At 36.7% G+C, this 24,199-nt stretch overlaps 1 protein-coding gene across 1 annotated transcript in view; it reads left to right on the forward strand.

The window, feature by feature from the left end:
* Window positions 1-16,607, forward strand: part of LOC134650942 (homeobox protein unc-4-like) — a 57,008-nt gene extending 40,401 nt beyond the window's left edge. The window contains exons 3-4 of the mRNA XM_063505898.1: window positions 15,142-15,281; window positions 15,851-16,607. Coding sequence (XP_063361968.1) covers window positions 15,142-15,281; window positions 15,851-16,358 — 648 coding nt within the window. The 3' untranslated portion in view covers window positions 16,359-16,607. The remainder of the gene's footprint in view (window positions 1-15,141; window positions 15,282-15,850) is intronic.
* Window positions 16,608-24,199: the final 7,592 nt, after the last annotated feature.

A 24,199-nucleotide genomic window follows, 5' to 3' on the forward strand; every position in this document is an offset into this window, starting at 1 on the left:
TGCAATAACCTCTTTTACGAGTGCAGTCGGGTAATTAAGACATAACCGCTAATACACAAAGACGCATCGCGAAGCGTGGAACGGATCGCAAATATCCGCTAGTCCAGTCAACGAGACGCGGTGATTTTATTATTATTCCTCCTTTATTCATCTTTTGTGTATGTACTCATATAGAGCATTTTAAACATATTATTTTACTTTAAAAAAATCCTTTTCCTTTCTCAAGCACTAACAGTGCGAGCAGCGTTCACGACGGCCGTGTATCGCGTACTACGACGCAGCGCGCCGCATGCTCTGTGTGTGAGTCTAACTAAACCGTGTAAAATTTATTTAATGTAGGTACATATATCAAAACAGTAGCGGTGCGATAAAGAGTTTCATTACAGCGTTTCGTTGTCGTTGCGCATACGATTAGCATTTTGGCTAGGCACCCAGCTCCCATGACGTAGAAAAAACTCTTGTCTTACCTAATTCAAAGCCTATAAAAAATACAGGTGAGTATCTTTCACCCGGTTATCCAATTATGTTTTTAAACACGGTGTTGATTGGCGCTAATAGTAACATCATAACATAACGCCCTTGTAATTTCCTGCCAGTGACGTTTCCTGTCGTCATGCTGACTGGCGGGATTTGGTTCGGCAAATCTGAGGCTGGGTTTGGAAATGAAAATACAATACCAATGTAATACTGATCAGGGCTATATTCGGAAATGAAAATATAATACCAATGTAATACTGATCAGGACTGTGTTAGGAAATGAAAATATAATACCAATGTAATACTGATCAGGGCTGTGTTCGGAAATGAAAATATAATACCAATGTAATACTGATCAGGACTGTGTTCGGATATGAAAATATAATACCAATGTAATACTGATCAGGGCTATATTCGGAAATGAAATTGTAATACCAATGATATAATTGATTCAATACAAATACTAATTGGTTGAAATAGGTATTAAAGATTAACTTTGTGCCCGCATGGGCGAAATCGTGTTATGACGAAATGAGTACCTACATAGTCATTTAATAATAAATTAGATTCATATTAACTGTAACTGACAGTTCGTAAACCTCATTATAAAAGGCCACTTCCACCGATGGACAGTTAAAAGTGTTGATTTTTTACATTTATTTTTAATTTTTTTGGTGTCTGAAATAAATCTTTTAATTTATTTTTTTAATTTTTTACTGCCTCTTCAAAAACTCCCGAATCGAACAAGTTAGTTACAAACAAGTATAACAAATAAGTACCTACATCTTTATCGTCAAGGTGTCAGTGCGTGTTCGAAGTGTTCGAACTTGGAACCCTCTGTTCAACGTATTCAACTATTCACCGTACTTGTTAAAAAACTTGTACCGGAGCGTCGGAGGGTGGCGTCGTGGCGTGTGTTAACATTCGCCTCGCTTCATTTGGCGTAAGCAATTTTATTTTATCGCTCGCGTTTTGGTTATTAAGTCACTTCCGAAAAGTTTATACGTAACGGTTTCTTTACTTTACTTTTATTTTGTTGTCGTTTTTTTTCGTCAGATTTTGATAACATTTGGTGAATGTGGACAGTATTTTTAAGTTATTTTTTAAGGACTGTATTATTATTTACTATTGAACTTAGGAAACAAATAAAATTATTTTATGTTCCCTGTTCTGTATAATATAAACGCAATTTCACTAATGCCCTAAAAATCTTCCTGTAAGTTACAAAAACGTATGAAACTTTCGTACTAACTCAACGGAAAATCACATACCTAAGGTCAAGTGAGGTAAATGCAACTATGGGGTTATTGCGTCTCTCCGTTCTTTCTCGAATACGATTGGTCGAAACGCCCTCTACTATGCAACGTTTCATGCCTGAGCTACTTGGAAATGAAACGTTGCATAGTAGAGGGCGTTTCGACCAATCGTATTCGAGAAAGAACGGAGAGACGCAATAACCCCATAGTTGCATTTACCTCACTTGACCTTACATATTTTTTTTGTTTCTAATTGTAGACGTAACTACATATTGAGATAACATCCCTAACTCAGGAACAAAGATTCGTGATAAATAAAGCAATTCCCTTAGGTTAGACTTAGGTTGGATATAACCTTACAGTGATACAATTTCTCAAAACCTTGTAACTTGTAATACAAGTGGAAGTCCCTTTCTAACAAAAGCTGTCAAAAAGTGACATCCGCTTGTATTACAAATTACAAGCTTTTGAGAAACGGGTCCATGACAACACAACAATGATTCATCCTTTAAAAATTTTAGGTCACCTACATTTCAAGGCGTCGAAAAATGTCAGTAACTTGACAGATTAAACTGACAAATGCGTCTAGACAGTGCTAAAAGTCTAACTTAGACCGTGACTTTTAATTAGTAATCACTATAATTATAGTCATTATTTGTTTAGACATATCACTGCGATTAGTCATGTCATGCACGCAGGAGATTTAAATAATCATTGGTTAGGATTATTGTTCTTTGAAGAGATGTCAATCATGTTAATTTAATGATTTTGCAAGATAGTGTGAGCTGTATAAGACAAGTATGAACGTGTTATTTAGATAAGCATAGGTACTTAATATAAAACTATAGTCCTATCTATATCTAGTTTAGACAGTATTACGCGTATTGAGGTTTAAATCAACCAACTAATATTTTGCCTCTACTTTATTTTAAACTATGTACCTACTTAAGGCGCTAGACGCCGTTTTTGGCCGAAAACTCTAACATTCTAGAGTTTATATCTTCTTAACGGTTCAACAAAAAAATATGAAAAAAATATATATGATTTTACGTTTTATGTACAACATTTCTAACGTTTGACTTGTTCCCTATGACTTATAGTTTTTCCAAAAAAGGAACATTACGACAGGCCGTTTTGCGACTAACTTTGCCTATTTCTAGTGAACGGTTTATTCGATTAAAGTTATTTTTAAACTAGAATACTTGTTTTAACAGATACTACAAATGCAACGTAGAATAATGTTAATATTTTTTTTTTTTTTAAGAAATCGAATATTTTTCAACATTTTGTGCGTATGTAGCTCGAAAAAGGCGTGGCCGGCAGTCGTGTGCTAGCTTTGAGACGAGGAGGCTGTGTCGCTCGTCGCTCCGTGCCTTCCTTATATTCTGCATGCTTGTTCTCAGCCGAGGTGCAATAAAATTGGAGTTATTGTGGCCAAAGATTAAATAACTGCAGAATGTTGACTTGGTTGTGACGCGCTTTAGCGCGCACAACACGGTGTTTCGCAGCCTATTATTACGAACGTAATGACAATATTTCCACTTATGTTTGAGAAAGCTTCATTTGAAATATATAAAAAATGTTTTCGAACATGCACCGACATATTGCCATTAAAATTTAACGTTTTTAATAAAGTTCAATTTCTAAAAAAAATTGATCAACATTGGCAATTTATGTTGTAGGTATATACTATATAGTTTGATTCAGAAACCATTACATTTTTAGGATTGTTACCCATTAAAATGATGTTAGTTTATTAAGTAAATCTGAGGGCACGGCAATGCCCCCGCCAAGTCGAGCAAAAAAAGAGGCACGGCCGTACCATCCTTTTCTCGAAGCGATTCAGGCCATTTTCGACGTCCTGTAATTTTGTACTGGCTGAAGCTAAAACCCTGAATTTTCAGTAATATATAGGGCTAAACATGCTTAAGATATATTCTCAAAAACATTCAATTTGAACTAGTAGTTTAAGAATGATTGTGCGTCAAAGTTCCTTATTTTCGACACTGACACACTCACTCACTCACTCACCTACGATCATCATAATTCTAAGGTACTTCTAGTATATCCACAAGCTTCAAATTTTAAACATAAGTAGTTTTCAGCTTATCAAGCCATAGAAACCCTAAAATTATTGCAATATCAGTCACGTTTTAAAGATCTAAGAACTGCATAAGTAAGTTTGTAATCCCATATAAATATTTGCTATTACAAAGTTACTGTTGCAGTTCCTACAAATAGTAGGTAGTAAAGTAAAGGTACACTACGATGTACGATGTGAGTATGAATGAAGATGTGTTTCTTTATGATATGTGTATATATTAGACAAAACAAAAAACCTAAGGTAGGTAATAAACACATTAAAAAATGTTGGCTGACGGCGTATTGCATAAAGTATCATTCTGTGGAACTATGTCAACAAAAGTCATTAGTAAATTCATTCATCAAGTTTGATTACTTACATAGTTAGCAAGTTCCATCGAATGACACTCTACCAATTCAATACGACGGTTATGTCAATTACACAAACGTGCAGCATGGTGCGTAACGGGATGGGTAAGTAATATATAATAATAATATAATTTTATAGGGCGTTTTAAACAGGACGCGAGTCGTATTAACCGTGAAATGTAATTTACGACCTCCACTAAATGCATTATCTACTCATACTCAAACAACAAAATATCTGCAAACAAAAGGTATACGAGTATAGCGCCAACTGCACGCCTCTGGGCTGTATCTTATTCTTTGAACCTCGTGGCGGTGCAGCGATACAAAATTCACGTACGATCGCAGCGAGCGGGGTAAGCGGGTGGTGCGGGTACAGAGCGCTTAGCTCCGCCCTGACGCTCAAGGGCATTGGGCCTTCCAATCGTCTTAACGAAAATTGGAGTAAAGTTAGACCGAAATTTACGATCAGGCCAATATGTCTACTAACGATTTGTTTTACTTATTCTTAAGAATGTCAAAAGTAGGCTTTATTTAATTTAGGTACTCTGTTAAAATATAACAATTTATATAGATGCACATCATACTTTTGTTGAAAACAAATATTTCCGATTTTACTCCGAAAGTATATCAAAAAAACGAACAGAAAGAGATCAAGTATGATCCTAGTAAACGGCTAAACACAATCTCAAAAAGGCATGAATCATGCACAGAACTTATATTCCTTTAAGCCCTTTTTCTTCCAGTTTATTGAAGGGTGCTCCCTTGCCGACCTTAACCGGCCGTCGGGGATCTTCGGTCAGAAGTGGTTACCTGGGGGTTACCTGGGACCAATTTTGTAAAACTGAAAAATTGGGGTTTAAGTCTTTTTATTATACCAAGCGTTTTAACATGTAGGTTCAAATATCATACATAGGCAAAAACACTAAAAATGTTCTTCCTCTACCTAAAAGTTAAGGATATACCTACTGTAGCCTAATTTCTGGTTGTGACATTGTGACTAACTTCGATATTCGGTCTCGACGTAGTTTGCCTATATATATACATTTTTTCGCATTTATATCAACAATGGTTCTTAACTTTTGGGTAAAAAAAAAACATTTCAATTACCGCTTTAAACACCACTAAATTTCATTACCACTTTAGGCACAAGTACTGATCTGCCATCGAAAGGTTTTTAAAATTGCGAAATGTCTACATAGAAACATTTCGGGATATTCAAAATATTTTTTTTTTGTTTTCTGTGAATTTTTCCTGATTTTTCGCATTTCGCATATTTGTAGGTGCAAACCTCTTATTGTACAAGGTTTTGGCTATAAATAGTCCCCGCGCTAAGTCATATACAAGTAACATTAAGCACAGTCAGCTACTAATAAAACAAGAAGTCAAATGGAGCGTTACACCCACCAATACCGAAGCTGACAAATGAAAAGAAATACCTCTTATTATTTAGTTCATTTGTCCGTAAACATGCTCTTATACAGCATCAGTACAACCATTCGTATAATAAGTACTAACGCGAACAGTATGCAACAGAACAGTGAAAACCAAAATGGCGTATCTTCTATACTTGAGGCCACATACTCTGCCTCTACACTAGTGAGCGCAACACACTTATCGGCAGATCTCGTTCGAGAGACAGACTATCCCGCCGCTCTCCTAATAGTTGGTATAAATCAAAAGATTGCAATCTCGGCGGCACCCCTGGGACACGAGCGAGACGGCACGATTGAATAGCATAGATTTAAATGCGCGGGTCAGATAAGGACGGCTACAGATCGCGCGGCTCCCTCCCCGCCGGCGAGCAGGGACGTCACAATTCGATTACAGCTCAATAAAGTTAAAGTGAGTTGTTTGCGTCTGTAAAGTGGATTTTTTCCTCTTTCGTTTCTCTATTTTCCTGCATTCGCTCGAGGTCCAGAGGTTATTTTGCTGCTCTTTTTCTGATATCTATTTTTATAGTTTCGTTTGATGTTTTCATTTTTCTGATCGTTGATCATGTTCGATCACTTTAGCTTCAAGACTTAAATTGCCTACTTATAAATAAATAAAAATAATAGAGTTATAACTAAGTTTGGTTAATTGCCTTTCTATTACATTTAACACATACACATTTCGGTATTTAGGTGTACTTTAAAATCTATACTTATTTACTTCACACTTAAACAAATTTAGGTACCTGTCTGGGATAATGTGCAAAATAATTGCCGCCAAATTTCATAAAGACACCACTCAATCCTTTAAAAATCCATGTTTTACCCAAACCGCCTTGTTCTAATCTAATTTCATCCCCCCGCCAAACTTGGAACCACGGAAGTATCGACTCCATTTTAAAATTCATAGCATAAAATTTACATTTATATGCCAATTTCATTCCCTAACAGTACACATCAGTATTCCGCACACATCCGTTACTGGCTGGAAACCTCGGAAAAAAGTTACATCCTTCGCTTGGTTGAAAAGAAAAAAGAAAAAAGCGCGTTTAAATATGGAACACTAAATGGAACGCTTAGGCGACAAAATGCGGATAGAATATAAAATTTAAGGATTCCTCTCCGTCCCTTTCACTCGTGTAGCTTTATATATATTTCCTGTCCTGTTTTCTCGTTGGTATGAATCGCCCTAGGCTTACAGTAAAAGATAGACATGGAGCCTGTTCGTAGGGTTGCCAACGGCGGCAAATTATCGCACTTGAGTAATCTTCTCACTTGAAAATGTAATGCCCTTATTAAAGTGATTTAATGCAGCTTTGCGGCATGCAGCGTTCTGTAGATACTATAATTAAATAGTGCACAATCTGTAATGGAATCTTTATTGTCATTAATAATAAGGCTACAAGTTGTAGCACAAGGTGTTTTACCGAGTTTGCAAATCGGTGAATTTTAACTCACTGCAAAATCTTCAAATGAAGCTATTTTAATATTGTCTTTGGTTACCGCGATAGTTACGAGGGGCGTTCAATATATAATGAGAATGAGATGCAAACTCTTTAAATATTAGGAAAGTAAATACTGGCCGGTAAAGCTAATCTACCTAGCTGATTGCCATGAAAAAAAAACTAACTGTTTTTTGTTTTAAAAAAAAAAAATACGGCGATTTCTTTGCGATTCTGTTGAGTACGTTAGCGAAAATGAAGAAAATTGAACTGCGCGCCGTTATTAAATACTTGTGTTTGAAAAAATTTTCTACGGACCAAGTCAATTTAGATTTACGGGACACTTTAAGGTCTAATGCTCCTCCGTATTCGACAGTTACACGTTGGTGCGCCGAATTTAGACGTGGAAGAACATCGACCATGGATGACCCCCGCTCCGGACGCCCTACTACAGCAGTAACTGAAGAAATTGTGAAAAAAGTCGAAAACTTAGTTTTGGCGGATCGTCGTGTCACGGTTCGTTTTATTGCTGAAAATGTAAAGATTTCAACGGGGAGCGTGCATAATATTTTACATGAACGCTTGGGTATAAAAAAGGTATCAGCGCGTTGGGTACCCAGAATGCTTACTGACACGCAAAAACAAACTAGAGTCGAGATTTGTCAAGAAGCTTTGGACCTGATACAGCAAGACCGGGAACTTTTATTGGCGCGATTTATAACAATGGACGAAACATGGCTCCATCATTACGACCCTGAAATGAAACTGCAGTCTATGACATGGAAAAGGCCATCATCTCCAACTCCGAAGAAATTCAAGGTGGGCCCATCTGCCGATAAGGTCATGGGCTCTGTTTTTTGGGATGGTAAAGGGGTCGTAGTGATTGAGTATCTCGAGCATGGAGCCACTATTACGGGCTCTTTATATGCCAAACAAATAGCAACATTGCGCAATGAGATCCGTGAAAAACGGCGAGGTAAACTCTCGAAAATTGTGTTGTTCCATCAGGACAATGCACCGGCACACACGTCCGCCGTTGCAATGGCTGCAATACGTGATGCTGGGTTCGATATCCTTAAGCATCTTCCGTATTCACCAGACCTCGCCCCTAGTGATTTCTACCTATTTCCGAGATTGAAGAAATACCTAAGAGGCAAGAAATTTGAAGACGACGACGCGGTAGTCGCTGCAGTACAAGATTTTTTAAGTACTCAAGATAAAACCTTTTTTAGAAATGGAATATTAAGTTTAGAAAAAAGATATACTAAGTGTATTATGCTAAAAGGTGACTATGTCGAAAAATAAAATAACATTTAATAAAAGTTGTATATAACATACTCATTCTCACTTTTTATTGAACGCCCCTCGTACTCTTGAACTAACGTGAAAATAGTTGTATTGTTATTATAATAATTTATACCTAATAGGTACGCAAAGTATACTATATATAGAAATATCGGACGTGTACATTTTCGTTAATTCCAAACAAAAGTTTTTAACATTATGGTGAATTTAAGGGGTGCTTACGTTCGGTTTCGGTTTACGAATACAATAAAAACACATTGTAATCGGCATAGCCATAATCTTACAGGTTTTTTTAGACATCATAAAACAGAAATACAGACTTTATTGGTAAAACAAACATTTTACACGTTATAAACTTAAAACTTTACAATATTTTCTTTTAATTTAATCAGTACCAGTAGGTATTAGTATTCAACACTTTGATTACGGGCAAGAAGCTTTAGTTTATTAGGTAATTCTGTATTCAACACGTATGAATTTGAGAATGTTAATGTTATTTCTACTCAGGACCATGAGTTCTATCGTGTCTAGTAGGAGAATAAAAGTGTCCCAAAATTTCCATTACATTTTTCGCTCCTTGCATTGCACAAATTTGGACACGTTTTTTCTACTATTATTAGGATCGAAAAGCTTGTAATTCTGAGCATAAATAACATAAAAATTACGAAATTAAAACCAAACATGAGATTATCAAAAATATTTACTCACCCTTTAAAGAAAGTCAAGTCTCTATTTAGAATTGTTAGCTTAATCAAACTAATAAAATTGTTATAAAATACAATAGCTATAAAGCAATCCACCATTCAACCCACGAACCATTCAATTGACAGTTCAATTACGCCAATCAAAACAACACCCCCTCAGAGACAGCCCTAACCAAAATTCGCGGCTAACGGAACGCACGCTCCAAATACATGTATACAATTTTCGATCTTACCCCGTTGTAATACGGCGCAACTTGTATACATATCTATGATCCTTGTTAACCGTTTTGCGTGAGCATGTGAAATTTATATCTGTCTCTATCTCACACTTCGAATATCAATTTGAAAAGCTGAAAGGAAAGAGATAGCGTTATTGCTCTGAAATACAGCGGTGTATCGAATAAAAATGTGTTTTACGCATTGATATAGTATAAAGAACTGGATACCCAATCAGCCGCCAAAAATGGCCCCACAAAAGTGATGTCAAAACAGATCATGCATTACTTTTTCGTTTAGTCTTGTTTGAAACGCTCAAATGTGAAGTTGTCAACAATTACGAAATGTGCCGTTAAAATATGTAAAAATAACAATGATAAAACAAGGAAAAAGGATGGAATGTATTTCTTTCGGTTAGTTCTTTGGATAGCATTACATAATTTATGTAATCTGGTGGTAATTTTATGGTTTTGAATAAATTAATTTGTTAGTACCAAAGAAGGGATGTCAAGGAACAAAATTCTATTGAGTCGATGTGAGGTCAATATTTTTTTATATTTTTATATGGAATTCATAAGAAATAATATTATGTTTAAATTGAAGATTTCCAAGAAAACCTATGCGACGTGCAAAGTGGACTGCTATTTAATTATAGCAAGAGATAGGGGTGATGCAGTTTTAAACAAGGCAAAACGGCACATGTGTGTTTGGCCCATTTCCCTGTTTCCGACATATACACCACCAATAAGGGCTTATATCGACTAACTGTAAATGCTAAACCTGTCGGAACACAGTGACAACCACAGGATTTTTTTTTATAAAGTATAGGTAGACTTTATAAAAAAAATCCAATCAGTATCTAAATGTCCCCGTGCACCCGTGCTATGAGTAAATGTAGATCTTAAATACACAGTTATTTAATAAGTAGAATTTATTTCAAGGAAATTAGTATTTAAAGACGTATACTTACGAATTAAAAATTTAATTTGTTTGAATTTGAACCAAGAATTAATTTTAATTGAGCTCCCGATTAAATTAAATTTGTTTTATTTATTACTTCAATTTTAATATTTTCCTGTACAGTAATACATATTAAAGTGTACCAAAGTGACTCCATTCGTTCATTATTCTCGTTTGACGTTGTTTGACGTAAATACGTTACGTTTAGTGCCATCGGACTAAATTTTTTAACAGTGTTGGTACTTATGTTTGCAAATTTGACACTTAATGCTTACGACATTAAGCTCTTTTCTGTACGAAACATTTATCTTGACTCAAAATTTACGTAAGCGTTTTTATCATCAATGCAAATGGTGCGAAACGTCATTGAGATCCACATTTCTTGACGTTTTTGTTCTGCTTTGTGTGTCTATTTCTTTTATATTAAGTCAGTGGTTTTACGTGTGAAGCGAGCGTTGAACACAATAATTTAAGGTTTTATGTCGTTTGCTGGTTATTCAGGGGGATTTCATATACATTAGGGCTCAGACATGATGTGCAATTACAGATTTGTAAAATAAAGATTTGAGTAGATACATTCATATCTAAGTAAGTAGGTGCCTTAGGTAAGCACTAGCTACTAGCGACCCGCCCCGGCTTCGCACGGGTAGTGCAACAAATTTACACAGAACCTTTACAAATTATACACCAAAACCTTTCTAAGTGAAAACCGCATGAAAATCCGTACAGTAGTTTTTGAGTTTATCGCGAACATACAGACAGACAGATGCGGCAGGGGACTTTGTTTTATATGTATTGATATTGATGATGAATATTATGATTGATATTGGTTGATAGGTACGTTTAGTAATTAATTAACTACATTTAATAATAGCTAACATTACCTCCTCAAGCAACATTTTTTTCGATTTACTCCCTTACAGATAAGATAAGATAATCTTATTACAATACAGGTTAAGTTATTTGAATATATCCTCTCAAATTCTGAAAATACAATACATTTTGAAACACACACCATCGGACTATTTTTAGAGAGCTGTCACCACAACAATTCACGTCGGCACTTTCGCTTAACCTCCCAACCCCAACTTGTTTAAACCCAACTATCCCCCGCGAATTGCCTTAAACTGCCCAAAAAACGGGATTCATACGGAAACCATTTGTGGAAATCGTATCGTCCCATTGCCGGGGCTCCCCTCCGTGTAAATAACACTTTTCCCCCATGTATTCGCCGTATTTACAGTTACCCTAGGAAAAACGCGTTTTCCTATAATCCTGTCAAATTAAAAAGTCCTGTATCTGCGTAATGCGTGAACATGTAATACTTTTTGTCTTTAGTCGGATTATTTGAGGTTTTAATGAAAACGTCGTGTTATCTATGTGTTTTGAAAGTGACTTAGGACTTTTTGGTATGGACAGAAATTAGTGGTTAGGCGTATTTTGTAATGTAATTGATGTGTATCTGATTTTGGGGCTGGTAGACAATAGTAGTTTATGCAACAGTGATATAATAAGGGTTCTTAAAATTCAAGGGTCGAAGTTACAAAACGAGACGTAGTCGAGTTTTGTAAAAAAAGACCCGAGAATTTTAAGAACCAATTATGAGCTGTTGCATCATTGATATAGTATAAAGAACTGGATACCCAATCAGCCGCCAAAAATGGCCCCACAAAAGTGATGTCAAAACAGATCATGCATTACTTTTTCGTTTAGTCTTGTTTGAAACGCTCAAATGTGAAGTTGTCAACAATTACGAAATGTGCCGTTAAAATATGTAAAAATAACAATGATAAAACAAGGAAAAAGGATGGAATGTATTTCTTTCGGTTAGTTCTTTGGATAGCATTACATAATTTATGTAATCTGGTGGTAATTTTATGGTTTTGAATAAATTAATTTGTTAGTACCAAAGAAGGGATGTCAAGGAACAAAATTCTATTGAGTCGATGTGAGGTCAATATTTTTTTATATTTTTATATGGAATTCATAAGAAATAATATTATGTTTAAATTGAAGATTTCCAAGAAAACCTATGCGACGTGCAAAGTGGACTGCTATTTAATTATAGCAAGAGATAGGGGTGATGCAGTTTTAAACAAGGCAAAACGGCACATGTGTGTTTGGCCCATTTCCCTGTTTCCGACATATACACCACCAATAAGGGCTTATATCGACTAACTGTAAATGCTAAACCTGTCGGAACACAGTGACAACCACAGGATTTTTTTTTATAAAGTATAGGTAGACTTTATAAAAAAAATCCAATCAGTATCTAAATGTCCCCGTGCACCCGTGCTATGAGTAAATGTAGATCTTAAATACACAGTTATTTAATAAGTAGAATTTATTTCAAGGAAATTAGTATTTAAAGACGTATACTTACGAATTAAAAATTTAATTTGTTTGAATTTGAACCAAGAATTAATTTTTATTGAGCTCCCGATTAAATTAAATTTGTTTTATTTATTACTTCAATTTTAATATTTTCCTGTACAGTAATACATATTAAAGTGTACCAAAGTGACTCCATTCGTTCATTATTCTCGTTTGACGTTGTTTGACGTAAATACGTTACGTTTAGTGCCATCGGACTAAATTTTTTAACAGTGTTGGTACTTATGTTTGCAAATTTGACACTTAATGCTTACGACATTAAGCTCTTTTCTGTACGAAACATTTATCTTGACTCAAAATTTACGTAAGCGTTTTTATCATCAATGCAAATGGTGCGAAACGTCATTGAGATCCACATTTCTTGACGTTTTTGTTCTGCTTTGTGTGTCTATTTCTTTTATATTAAGTCAGTGTGTTGCATACATTACTTTTTCTATGACAGCTGCAGCAAAAAAATTATTAAAAAAAAGAGTTATTATTAAAAAAAAAGAGTTATTATTTAAAAAAAATTGAGTTATTATTTAAAAAAAAAGAGTTATTATTGTAAATGAAAACATACCTCTTTCAATCAAGATGATCGGAACTTGTATCTTTAAAAAAAATAAAGCAGTTGTATTATACTCATAAGATGACTGCTAGCAGTCATCTTATGAGCCTATAGACAAATCATTCAAATGACATTGCTTTAGATATCACTGTCAGTCATTTAATTGACACATTTAAGTGCTGGAGTAGAAAAATTGGTTATTGTTCTTTTCTGTGTTATTTTATTGTAAACAAAAGGGTGACGTTATTTCGGGGTGATCGGGTTTTAGGGTTTAGCTTTAACTGTAACCCCGTATGGGTTTTGTGGAAATCAAGGTGATAAAATGTAAATGAGCCGGTTTTTTTTTGCATTTCTAATAAAATTTGGAAATATTGAAGATCAAATTATTCTGGACGGAACACGAAATCCCAGTTGGGACAGTCAGAAGCAGAAGTTGCTAAGCGGGCGAGGTGTTCAAAATTACCTTATTGACACGTTCTTATTCTCTTAATCTTTATTATTAAGAGAATAAGAACGCGTCCAGATCATTTTGTACACCTGGCCCGCTTAGCAACTTCTGCTGCTGACTAGACAAAAAATAATGTAATTTGCCGTTGAATTACGAAAATTCCATACGTTTTCTTAACTAAGAGGAAGATATTTTAGATTGTACGGTGAAAATGTGCTTATACTGTACAGAATAGGGCTCTCTATCTAGTTATTGACTAAATTTTCTCAAAATCGTGTCAAAAACTAACTTATCAGAGTTACCACACTATACACTTTTAATTCATCGACTGATCGCACCATTGATTAGAAACGGAATAGAATCGAAACAGCCACATAATGGCGTCGCCCCCCCCCCCCCCCTAATGAGCCCCTCCCCTTGAGGGGAGACCATTAGTACAGCCTCCTAGGGGAGTATTGGCATGTTTTACTCGGATTTGATTTATCTCAGAAAATGTGGTTTTGGTAAATATATCTTGTTGTTTGTTGCGTGGTATCGATTGTGTTTCTTTTATTTTCTACGTATGCACGTAGTTATGTATAGTTATAAAAAGTCAAAAATAATAATAATAAGTAAATAAAGCAACACGTAGGTACAGTAGTAGTCACCCATATAAAACGAAATAGAAATAGAAATAAGTACTGAAAACTAAAATAAAATTTATAAAATATATCAAGTAAAATATGTAGTTAATTATTACTATTTTTTTGTTCCCGTTTCAATACACTGATATAACTAGTAGTACCTATGTGCTCACTAGGTAAGTACTAGGGGTACCTAGTAGATTGAATTTTTCCGGTATTCAATCCCGCAGACGCCGAGATTATCAATTTCTCCTACTTTACCCACTTTGTCTAGTAAAACAGAGCGTGTGACAACGTTTCAAGAACAATGCTTCATTACAATAACTCGTAAATCTATCTAGTCATAATTAGGGCTAATCAGAAGGCGTAGTACGGCGTTTAGCGTCGTAGAAAAAGTTGTCTGGAGTGTTGTGCTCGGTGAACCAGTAGGAATAAATTATAACCTACTAGCTAGTAGCAGTAGTAGCTATAGTTAGTAGAACCTCGAGAGCGCTGGTGGCCTAGCGGTAAGAGCGTGCGACTTTTAATCCGGAGGTTGCGGGTTCAAACCCTGGCTCGTACCAATGAATTATTCGGAACTTAGGTACGAAATATCATTTGATTTGCCAGGTGCTTTTCGGTGAAGGAAAACATCGTGAGGAAACCGCACTAATCCCAACAAGGCCTAGTTTACCCTCTGGGTTGGAAGGTCAGATGGTAGTCGCTTTAGTAAAAACGTCTAGCGGACCCTGAGCTCCCATGAGCCGTGGCAACAGGCCGGGATATAACGCGAGGAAGATATAAGATCGTGACTAGTTCGCATATGACGTCTATTTCAGTTTATATCAAAGGTAGGTACCTAATTATTTTATAATGTGTAATCTAAAAAAATGTGTCTATTGTCCTCAGGTATGGTTCCAAAACCGACGAGCGAAATGGCGGAAGAAGGAGCACACAAAAAAGGGCCCCGGACGGCCGGCCCACAACGCGCACCCGCAGTCTTGTTCCGGAGAACCCATACCGCCGCACGAGCTCAGGGCCCGCGAGAGGTGAGCCACTTACGGTACTTTAAGGTCGTTAGGACCCATGATAGATTCTTGGAGTCCACATCGTGTACCCACAATAAGAGGTGAGCCCTAGGTGAGCCATGCACTTACGGTACTTTACGGTCACACTCACAAGGACCCATGATAGCACTGGTGGTAACTCTGGAGTTCAAACACCAATTGGTCAGTAAAAAATGTAATAGGCGCGAAGAGTCAATGTCCCGCTTTCACTGATAGATTCTGTGCGATTAGAGAAGAGTCGTGGAATAGCAGGTAACAAATACATTTCACGACTATTCTCTTTCCACAAAGACTCTAAATTGTTTTACCAGACAATGTAGAAAAATGATAAATGACATAACATGTGTTGTATATTTTTCTTTAGATCTATTTTCTTAACTTACAAAATGAATGTAGTCAAATGTATTGTACCACGTCTTTGTAACCGTAGGAATAAAGATGTGTTGCGATAATTTTTCCACTGTTCCTTTCCTTTGATGCTTTGATTCGGTGTCACCTATAGCTGTATGATAGGTTCTATACTAATTAGGCCCTCTTGATTTTATCACCAGGGCGAGAAGAAGAAAGAAGCTGGCCAAAGCGCTCGACCGCCAAGCTCGGAAGCTGCGCGCCAAGGGCATAGCAGTCGACCTCGAGGCCCTCAAGGCTGAGTACCTAGCTCAGCACAGGAACAGTGGCCTTTACTCCGACTCAGATGGAGATGTGGACGGAGAGGACAGCATGATCGACGTGGTAGGAGGTGACTCCTGTCACGACTCCGGCCCTGAAGACTTCTCTTTGTCTAGTAGACTTCGAGCCCCAGCACACGGAGACGCTATCAACAACTCAGATAGCTCCACTTCCGACGCACATTCAGGGAGAAACTTCAGCCCTCTCCCGGACCCTCAGCAGGCCTTCTTCAAGCAGTTCGGACCCTCCAACTTCGAAAAATTCGACTTTGACTCAGGGCGCGCGGTATCTTTAGACCTCAGCGGCGGGAGCACGTCAGAACAAGACCTGGCGAAGAACGGGGGTAGAAAGCACAACCCGTTCAGTATAGAGTCCCTGCTTAATACGTGAAAGTGACTTTGAATAGTGACTATAGAGGCTCTTATTGCCCAGGTGTGAAGAGCCTGTTTACTTGTGTGAATAGCGTTTTTGACGTTGCCCAATAATGTGCATATACAAAATATCCATTTCATGACGAGTAAGTTCTAATTATAATGTATCTTATAAATAATGTAACAAAGTAATGACTGTTATATCGAACACACTTGAACTTTTGATTGTATTTGGAAAAGGTTTATGTCACACTTTATTGTGCATTTAGATATAGAAACCTACGTCTTAATGTTTAGGCCCCTATCTCATAAAGTAAGCAGGTGATAGAACAAATATGACAATATGACGTGTAGCTTCGATGGAACCCAGTATTGTACTCTACAATTAAACAAAGTAAGGCGCGGTATGATCAAGCCAATCCAATTCTATAAAAATCGGAATTGAATATTGGGCAGGTACAGTTAGCTGCAGAAATAGTTGACCCCCATTGTCCCACCTATCTCTGCAGCTGATTGTACTTAACAGTTTAATAAGAATTATTACTACTGGTTGCTATTTCTTAAAGTTCACTTAATACTTAATAGACAATAGCCCCAAACACATAACAATTTGCTTGATTATACTCAGAATCTTGGCTAAAGTGTGAATTAGTATGCAATTTGATTATTGATATTGTAATGAAGTTTTATTGAGCTCCGTTTGTCGTAAATTCACAATATGCGTTGTAAATGTCAAATGAACACTGTCTTCTATCACCTTCTTCATTTGTGAAATAGCTAGCGGTTTTGGAAAAGCGCGTGTTTGATACAGTAGATAGGTTGTTCATACCTGGACTCAGTAAATTGATGAAAAGTTTGCTTTAATATATAAATGATTATCATTAGTTCTACTCTGCTTCAGTAAAGACTTGATAGAGCAGGCAGAGATGCATTTAATTACCATTTCGTAGAGTATACATTGCTGTAAGGTTTTAAGCAGGCGTTTATAGAGACTTTAGTTAAAACACCATATCTTTTTTTATGTCCTGCTCCGAATCGCTTTCATTTTCGATCGTGATTGAGTTATTACGTTCGTTTTTTTAGCATTAGGAAAAAGGTAAAAAGGTAAAATCTTGACGTGTCTTTTTATTGAAAAACACTTTTGAAACATAAGTCACATAAATCATATAAGATTATTTACATTCCTTTGCTTTCATAAGTAATAGCTAGGTGCTGATTTTAAAAGCGTTTTTCAATTACCTAAAAGACATGTCAAGATCGCGTAGTCTTTTTCTAATGCAAAAACATGTATGGTTTTCAACGTACCTATTACACACCAGAATTTAGATATCATTTTGATATAAAAATGTAAGTTTTAAATGGCCTCATGTTCTTAATAAAAGTTTCTGAAAACGCCCAAATGGTACTTAAATGTGACTTAGACTGTATCAAATAATGGTGACGTTCAGATGCCAACTGCAGCTGCATGACTGCTGCGTTGTTACGTCGCTGTATCTGTCAATTTACTTGATAAAACGAGTGACGTTCGCCGCCGCAACTGCCGCGAGCATGACGTTCATTCCGTCACTCATTTTATCAAGGATATTGACAGATAAAGTGGCAGCAACGACGCAGCTGTAATGCAGTTGCAGTTTACATTGGAACGTCACCTTAAAGATAACATATCCAGTGTAAAAACTAGGCTAATTGTATTATATAGTTAGTAGTGTATATAGAAACCTATTTATTTCTCTTCAATGTTAATACTTTAATCGGGGCAATAATTTCTATTTAAAAAGGTTGTTGACGTAGTTGTTTTCTTGACACTTTTATATTTTATTTGGAATCAAACGATCTGAGTAAAGGCTCGAACACACTGGTGCATTTGCGCAGTAGATACTCGTATAAACCGGGTTTATTCTTACAAAACATGCAGGTAATCGTGTACCTATATTTTTATTTACCTATTTTATTTAAGTGTCCATGTGTCAAGTGACTAAATATAAATTAATATAATTGTACGCGATTAAATCCCGTGATCCAAATAATTTGACATTACGTTTAAATTTATAATTACTTATAGGTAGGTACAAAATTTTAATTTATGAAAGATAGTAGGTAACTGTATTACCTAGGTTACCGAGGTATAACTACCTAATCAGTTTAGTTTATAAGCTGTAAGTGACATTGTATAATACAAAATATTTTTCGACTATTGAAATAAGCTCCACTGAAATACTGCGCAAACGCACCAGACTGAGTCTATCTTTTAAACTGCATTGTAAGCGTGTTATTAATCTTCTAGAATTAGCACAATACTTAACATATATCATATATCTTACTATTTCTTTTAATGAAGGATCTAATTTAGCCATTCAATCCTTTGATATATGAATTATCCTGTACCTACCTAAATTAAAACTGTTTTTTTTTTCATATATGAAAGAAAAAGCGACCAATAATGGTACCCGAAGAAGGGATCAAGCTCAGGTTTTCGAAAAAAATGCAGTAGGCCTAACCAAGATGGCAATTATTTATTGTTGATACAGTAAAGGATGACTCAAGTTAGACCGGGCCGTGTCCGGGCCGGAGCATCCGGCGCTTACTTTTCTATGACAGATGACAGGTGATCACGTGATGCTTTCCATAGAAAACGAAGCTCTGGACGCTCCGGCCTGGACACGGCCCGGTCTAACGTGAGTCATCCTTAAGACGCCAATTGAAACCTATATAATGTATGGAAATAATCACGTGACTTTGACTGTAAATAGTAAAAATACTTACCTTATTTTTCTAGAAGATTAAAAACACGTTAATTTTCGACCCGGTCATATCATTTTTATACTTACAGGTTAAATTAATATAACTGTTATTAATAGTACCGATACGATCATATTATAATTATTACGAAATACATGTGTGAAATCTGTGTGGTGTTTTAATTTAAAATTAATACAAGTAATAATGTTAGATACATACATACATATAATCACGTCTATTTCCCGCAGGGGTGGGCAGAGACCACGGATTTCCATTTGCTACGACCCTGACATACCTTTAATGTTAGCTATGCATAAATATGAAATAAAATAACTGACAGAAGTGGTTAACTGTTTGGACCACAACGGTTCCACTGAATTCCACTCACTTGAATGTTCCGTCCATGTTTCGGGCCCGTCGATGCCGTTTAGGATGGAACGACATGCTTACCTAAAAGATGTCTATTCACTCTCGATTCAAAAAGATCCAAGTTATAAATCGAAGAGCTAAATAATTTTCTTTGTACGACAGTTTTTAGAAACGAAAACTACCAGACATATCTATGTCTGTATGGGGATCTCTTCTTCCTCGCGCTATCCCGGCATTTTGCCACGGCTCATAGGAGCCTGGGGTCCGCTTGACAACTAATCCCAAGAATTGGCGTAGACACTAGTTTTTACAAAAGCGACTGTCATCTGACATTCCAACCCAGAGGGGAAACTAGGCCTTTTCGGGATTAGTCCAGTTTCCTCACGATGTTTTCCTATAGTAGGTACCAGGCGGTCTAGCATGAGTTGCGTTCTCGCGCGCGACTCCATACATCTGGCGCGACTTCAAGTATGGACTCGCGCGCGAGAACGCAAGTTGTGCTAGACCGCCAGATATAGCTATAATGTTTTAGATTAGGCAGAGCCTTAATTAATGCATTATAGATATAAGTAAGTAACGTAAATGTTCATGACATGTTTTAAAATGAGAGCGTACCTTCGATTTTTTTTAAATTATAAATGGGCTTAGTCACGGTCACAGACTACCCGAGGCGAAGACGTAGCCTACGATGGAGCGAGCCTGCCCAGAAGGTGCCTGTTCACCCGTGATTTGAAGGTTGCCGGGTTATATGAGCTCGGAAATATAGTATGGGAGCGGCAATTGTATGGGAGCGGAATTATGTCGGGTTCGTGTGACTAAGCTGCCACACATCCCTTCCAAATCCTTCCTCACTTAACTTAATGTCACGTCACGGTTTCATTACAGAGTTTCATTACATTAATGGCGACATTACGCAACTTCGCCGCTTTGTCGTTTTAAACGCTCAAATTATTTTGTTGTGACAACGCTTTAACTTAGCAAAGTGACGCATTTGTCAGTTAATGGGGGGCTTAGCTAAATGCTGTATGTAAAGAAATCCCATGTGTAAGTATACTTTATTATCTCAACAGATTATACAACCAAAATAAATAAATATTGCCGGTCAAATAACTTTGTCAGTAGAAAAAGGCGCTAAATTTATATTTCCTGCTTTGCAGGCTACCGACTAGGCCAAGAGGCTTGACTTACTATAGTATAATACCTATTACCCTAGATAAATAAATAAATATATTAGGGGACATCTTACACAGATCAACCAAGCTCCAAACCCTACTACCTATACCTGCTGATTATGTGGTCTATTTGGTTTCCTCGTTTAACTCGGGGGAAAAGCACCAAGCATCATTTCATCCCTTTGTTAATAATCTCCTATAGGTACTACTAACTCCAGCTTACCCTATTGTGATGGAAGGCTAACTACGGAACCCTATACTGAGCATGGCCCGACATGCTCTTGGTCGGTTATACATTTTTTCATAGGGTAACCCTATCACTTATGAACCATTTTACAAGAAACAATACCACACGTTACCAACCAACCGTAACCAACCTCATAACAAAACACAATCACACACCACACACGCATAAAACCAAATAATTACCGCAGTTAATTGACTCGCAGGAAACGAATTAGTTTCAATTCTTTGTCAATTATTGATATAACACCGCAGAAAATCGTCCACACCACGGAGTTAAAACACAAACAGAAGTAACAGAGGAACAAACCAAAATCCAAATCTTCTTCAACCTAGCGTTTTCCCGGCCTAGCGCCAGGGTCCGCTTTCCTACTCAGTCTTGTCCACTTCTCCCGGCCTTCGGCATCCTCAGGTGTGAGATTGTTCTCTTCCATATCCGCTATCACGACGTCCAGCCATTCTTAGGCCTACCGCGGCCGCGCGATCTAGATGCGTGAAATTGACGTCAAATACTAAAGAAAAATTGACCAAACAAATCAGAGGTTTTGACATTAGTAGCAAAAGCTGAAAACGCTGGGTCGAATCCGGCCTCGGTCGCTGAAAAATTTGGACACTTTTGACATCTAAGTACCTATTTCAGTTTATCCTACCTCTGTTTATCTTTCAACTTGTGTATTTCAAAAGTTAGGTATTTAAACAAACATTCTACTTACTCGCTCTGTTTTCTTTGTATACCTACTTTATGTACAATTTTTAGCAAAGAAAACTAGTAGGTACCAGACATAAATAAGTACATGCTCGTAGGTATATGTTACGTAGATGTAGGGTCGACTACAAAGAGATGTATCCACTTTTTCACTTTATTACAAGGCAGTAAGGTGAAAAAGTGGATACATCTCTTTGTAGTCAACTGTACCTATTTGTGGATGCCAAATTCATGTTCAATTCATTCATTAAGCATGTCGGCTTAGCGCATTGCTAAAACCCCCAGGTTAAATAAATGATTTAAAAAAAGCATGTTGTTTTAATAAAACGAGAGCATAACTTCGGTTGTATGCCTTGTATGGGAGCGGCTTTTGGCGGCGGGTTACTCTGTCAATGTACCAACTCTGTGGTGAACACACCGGTCGGTTTATGATCGACTCTGGTACTTTTATGCGAGTCGATAAGACGACCAATTAGTAAGAGAAAATGGCGACGTTATAGGGCCTTTTTATTTGCTTTCAGTACAATATATACCAGAGTAATGTTAGTATTACATACCTATATACAATTATCATTACACCTAATACATAATGCTAATTGTTAGTGGTTATAGTTGTTAAGGTTTCAAATAATCAGTCAGTGTCAAAAGTGACGTTTTTCGTTACAGAAATGTCATTTTTGTTTTGACCCTGAAATATCGTGATTGTATCCATGTGACATCTTATAAGCATTGTTCGAATTGAGCCACCTGTCCTCAAATATATTTTTATGTAATAGGTCAGTCAGTAGGTCAGTACCCACAGAATTATTTTCTTTTGGCTCATTCTTGTACTAAAACTGGCGACACGATTATTTGACATATGTAAGTCAAGAAATTAAAAACAAAATGACATCCGAAACGGAAATTTCAACTCCGCTTCATTTCGTTAATTTAGACGCGTGTAACAATTATAGCCATATTACACGCCTATCACATATCAAAGCGGGCCGTTTTACAAACAAACAACTTCAACAAACTCGTATCTCATCCGCAACTGTTCAAAATTAAACCATAACACGAGCTTCTAAGGTCGTTTTTATAGAAGAAAGAACAGCGTAAGAGTTTGTGTGGGTTAGGTTGTGAAACAAGAGAATGCCAAAAGTATTGGAGACACGATTTGCCGTTTCATGCGTTGACCTTATGTGGACAAGGGATGGAGAGAGTGAAGAAATGAGCATAGTGTTGCCACCTTCTAGTTTGTAATCTGCAGCGGTATTTTGATAAGCCCACATTTATGATTCTAAGGGCCACTTGCACCGTCCCACTAACCCGGGGCTATCCGGTTAAACCTGGAGTTACCATGGTTACCAGTACAATTTGACACTGGGTTAACGGTTTATCCGGTTAACCCTGAGTTAGTGGGATGGTGCAAGTGGCGCTTAGGGTATTAATAGTTAGTATATATATGTCCCAACTATTAACATTCATATGCTGTTTCACGCTGTTTAATTAAACATAAATCGACCAAAAGTATCTTAATATATATTAATTTTACATACTTTGATTTGAACTGCCGAAAGTCTATAGTACCTAATTTAATTGATTTGGATTTTATAATCTACTATTCAGAGAACAAGTTAAGTAATTTTATATGTTATAGGTAAGTATGTTTCAACTTCCAACTACGGCACTATCAATGTGTACCTACAGTCAATTATTTCGTAAATATCTATCATAAAATGGACTATTATTTATTCCCCCAGACTCTTCAGATTTCCTCTACTGGCAACATTATCCAGAATAACTCCGCATAAGCGTATGGCGTATAATTTGCGCACATTTAAAATGGTTAACGCGACTCTTGGCGATTCGCCGCGGCCGCGCTTTAAAAATAAATTGGCTTTGTGTTGATTTTACGAGTATTTATAAGTATTTGCTGTTATTGTTTGCAAAGGGTACTATGAGTATTGTTAAGAGGGAGTCGGGAAATTATAGTTCGTTTTTTTAACATTAGAAAGAAGGTAAACAATCTTAACGTGTGTTTTTATTAAAAAATATTGAAAAACGCTTTAAAAAATTAGTTTGTTTAAAAAATTAGTGGAAAGTAAAAGAATGTAAAAGATCGTATATGATTTATAAGTCTAACATATTTGCTGTGACTTATTTTTCAATGGTGATTTTTAATAAAAAGACATGTCAAGATCGCTTACCTTCTTTCTAATGCTAAAAAACGAACTATAGAAGAAAACCAAATATGGCCGAGCGAAACTTAAGGGACCCGGACGGTATCGGCCTGTCAGTTAGAACAAAAAGTTGACAGCTCCGAACAACTGATAGGCCGATACCGTCCGGCGGACTGCTAATCAGTGGGCCCCTTTAGAATGGGGTAGCTAGGCGTGGGGGAATGGAGCCTTCGCCCACGGCCTCGCACTTAAGGGGGCCTCGCAAAACGAACCTTTTCATTAGGTACCTTGGGAAAACAGATTGAACAGGGCCTCGCAGATGTGGTTTTCGCTACGCCACTGTAGAACGGAACTTACTTATGGCCGTGGCGTCGGATATCGATCGAACCATGTGCAAAATATTTCAGTTAAAAAGAATCTATGAAGATAACTTTGAAGGAACATTTATTGGTTAAAAAAGTTCTAAATA

The sequence above is a fragment of the Cydia amplana genome, chromosome 9 (assembly GCF_948474715.1).
Source record: "Cydia amplana chromosome 9, ilCydAmpl1.1, whole genome shotgun sequence".
NCBI lineage: Eukaryota > Metazoa > Arthropoda > Insecta > Lepidoptera > Tortricidae > Cydia > Cydia amplana.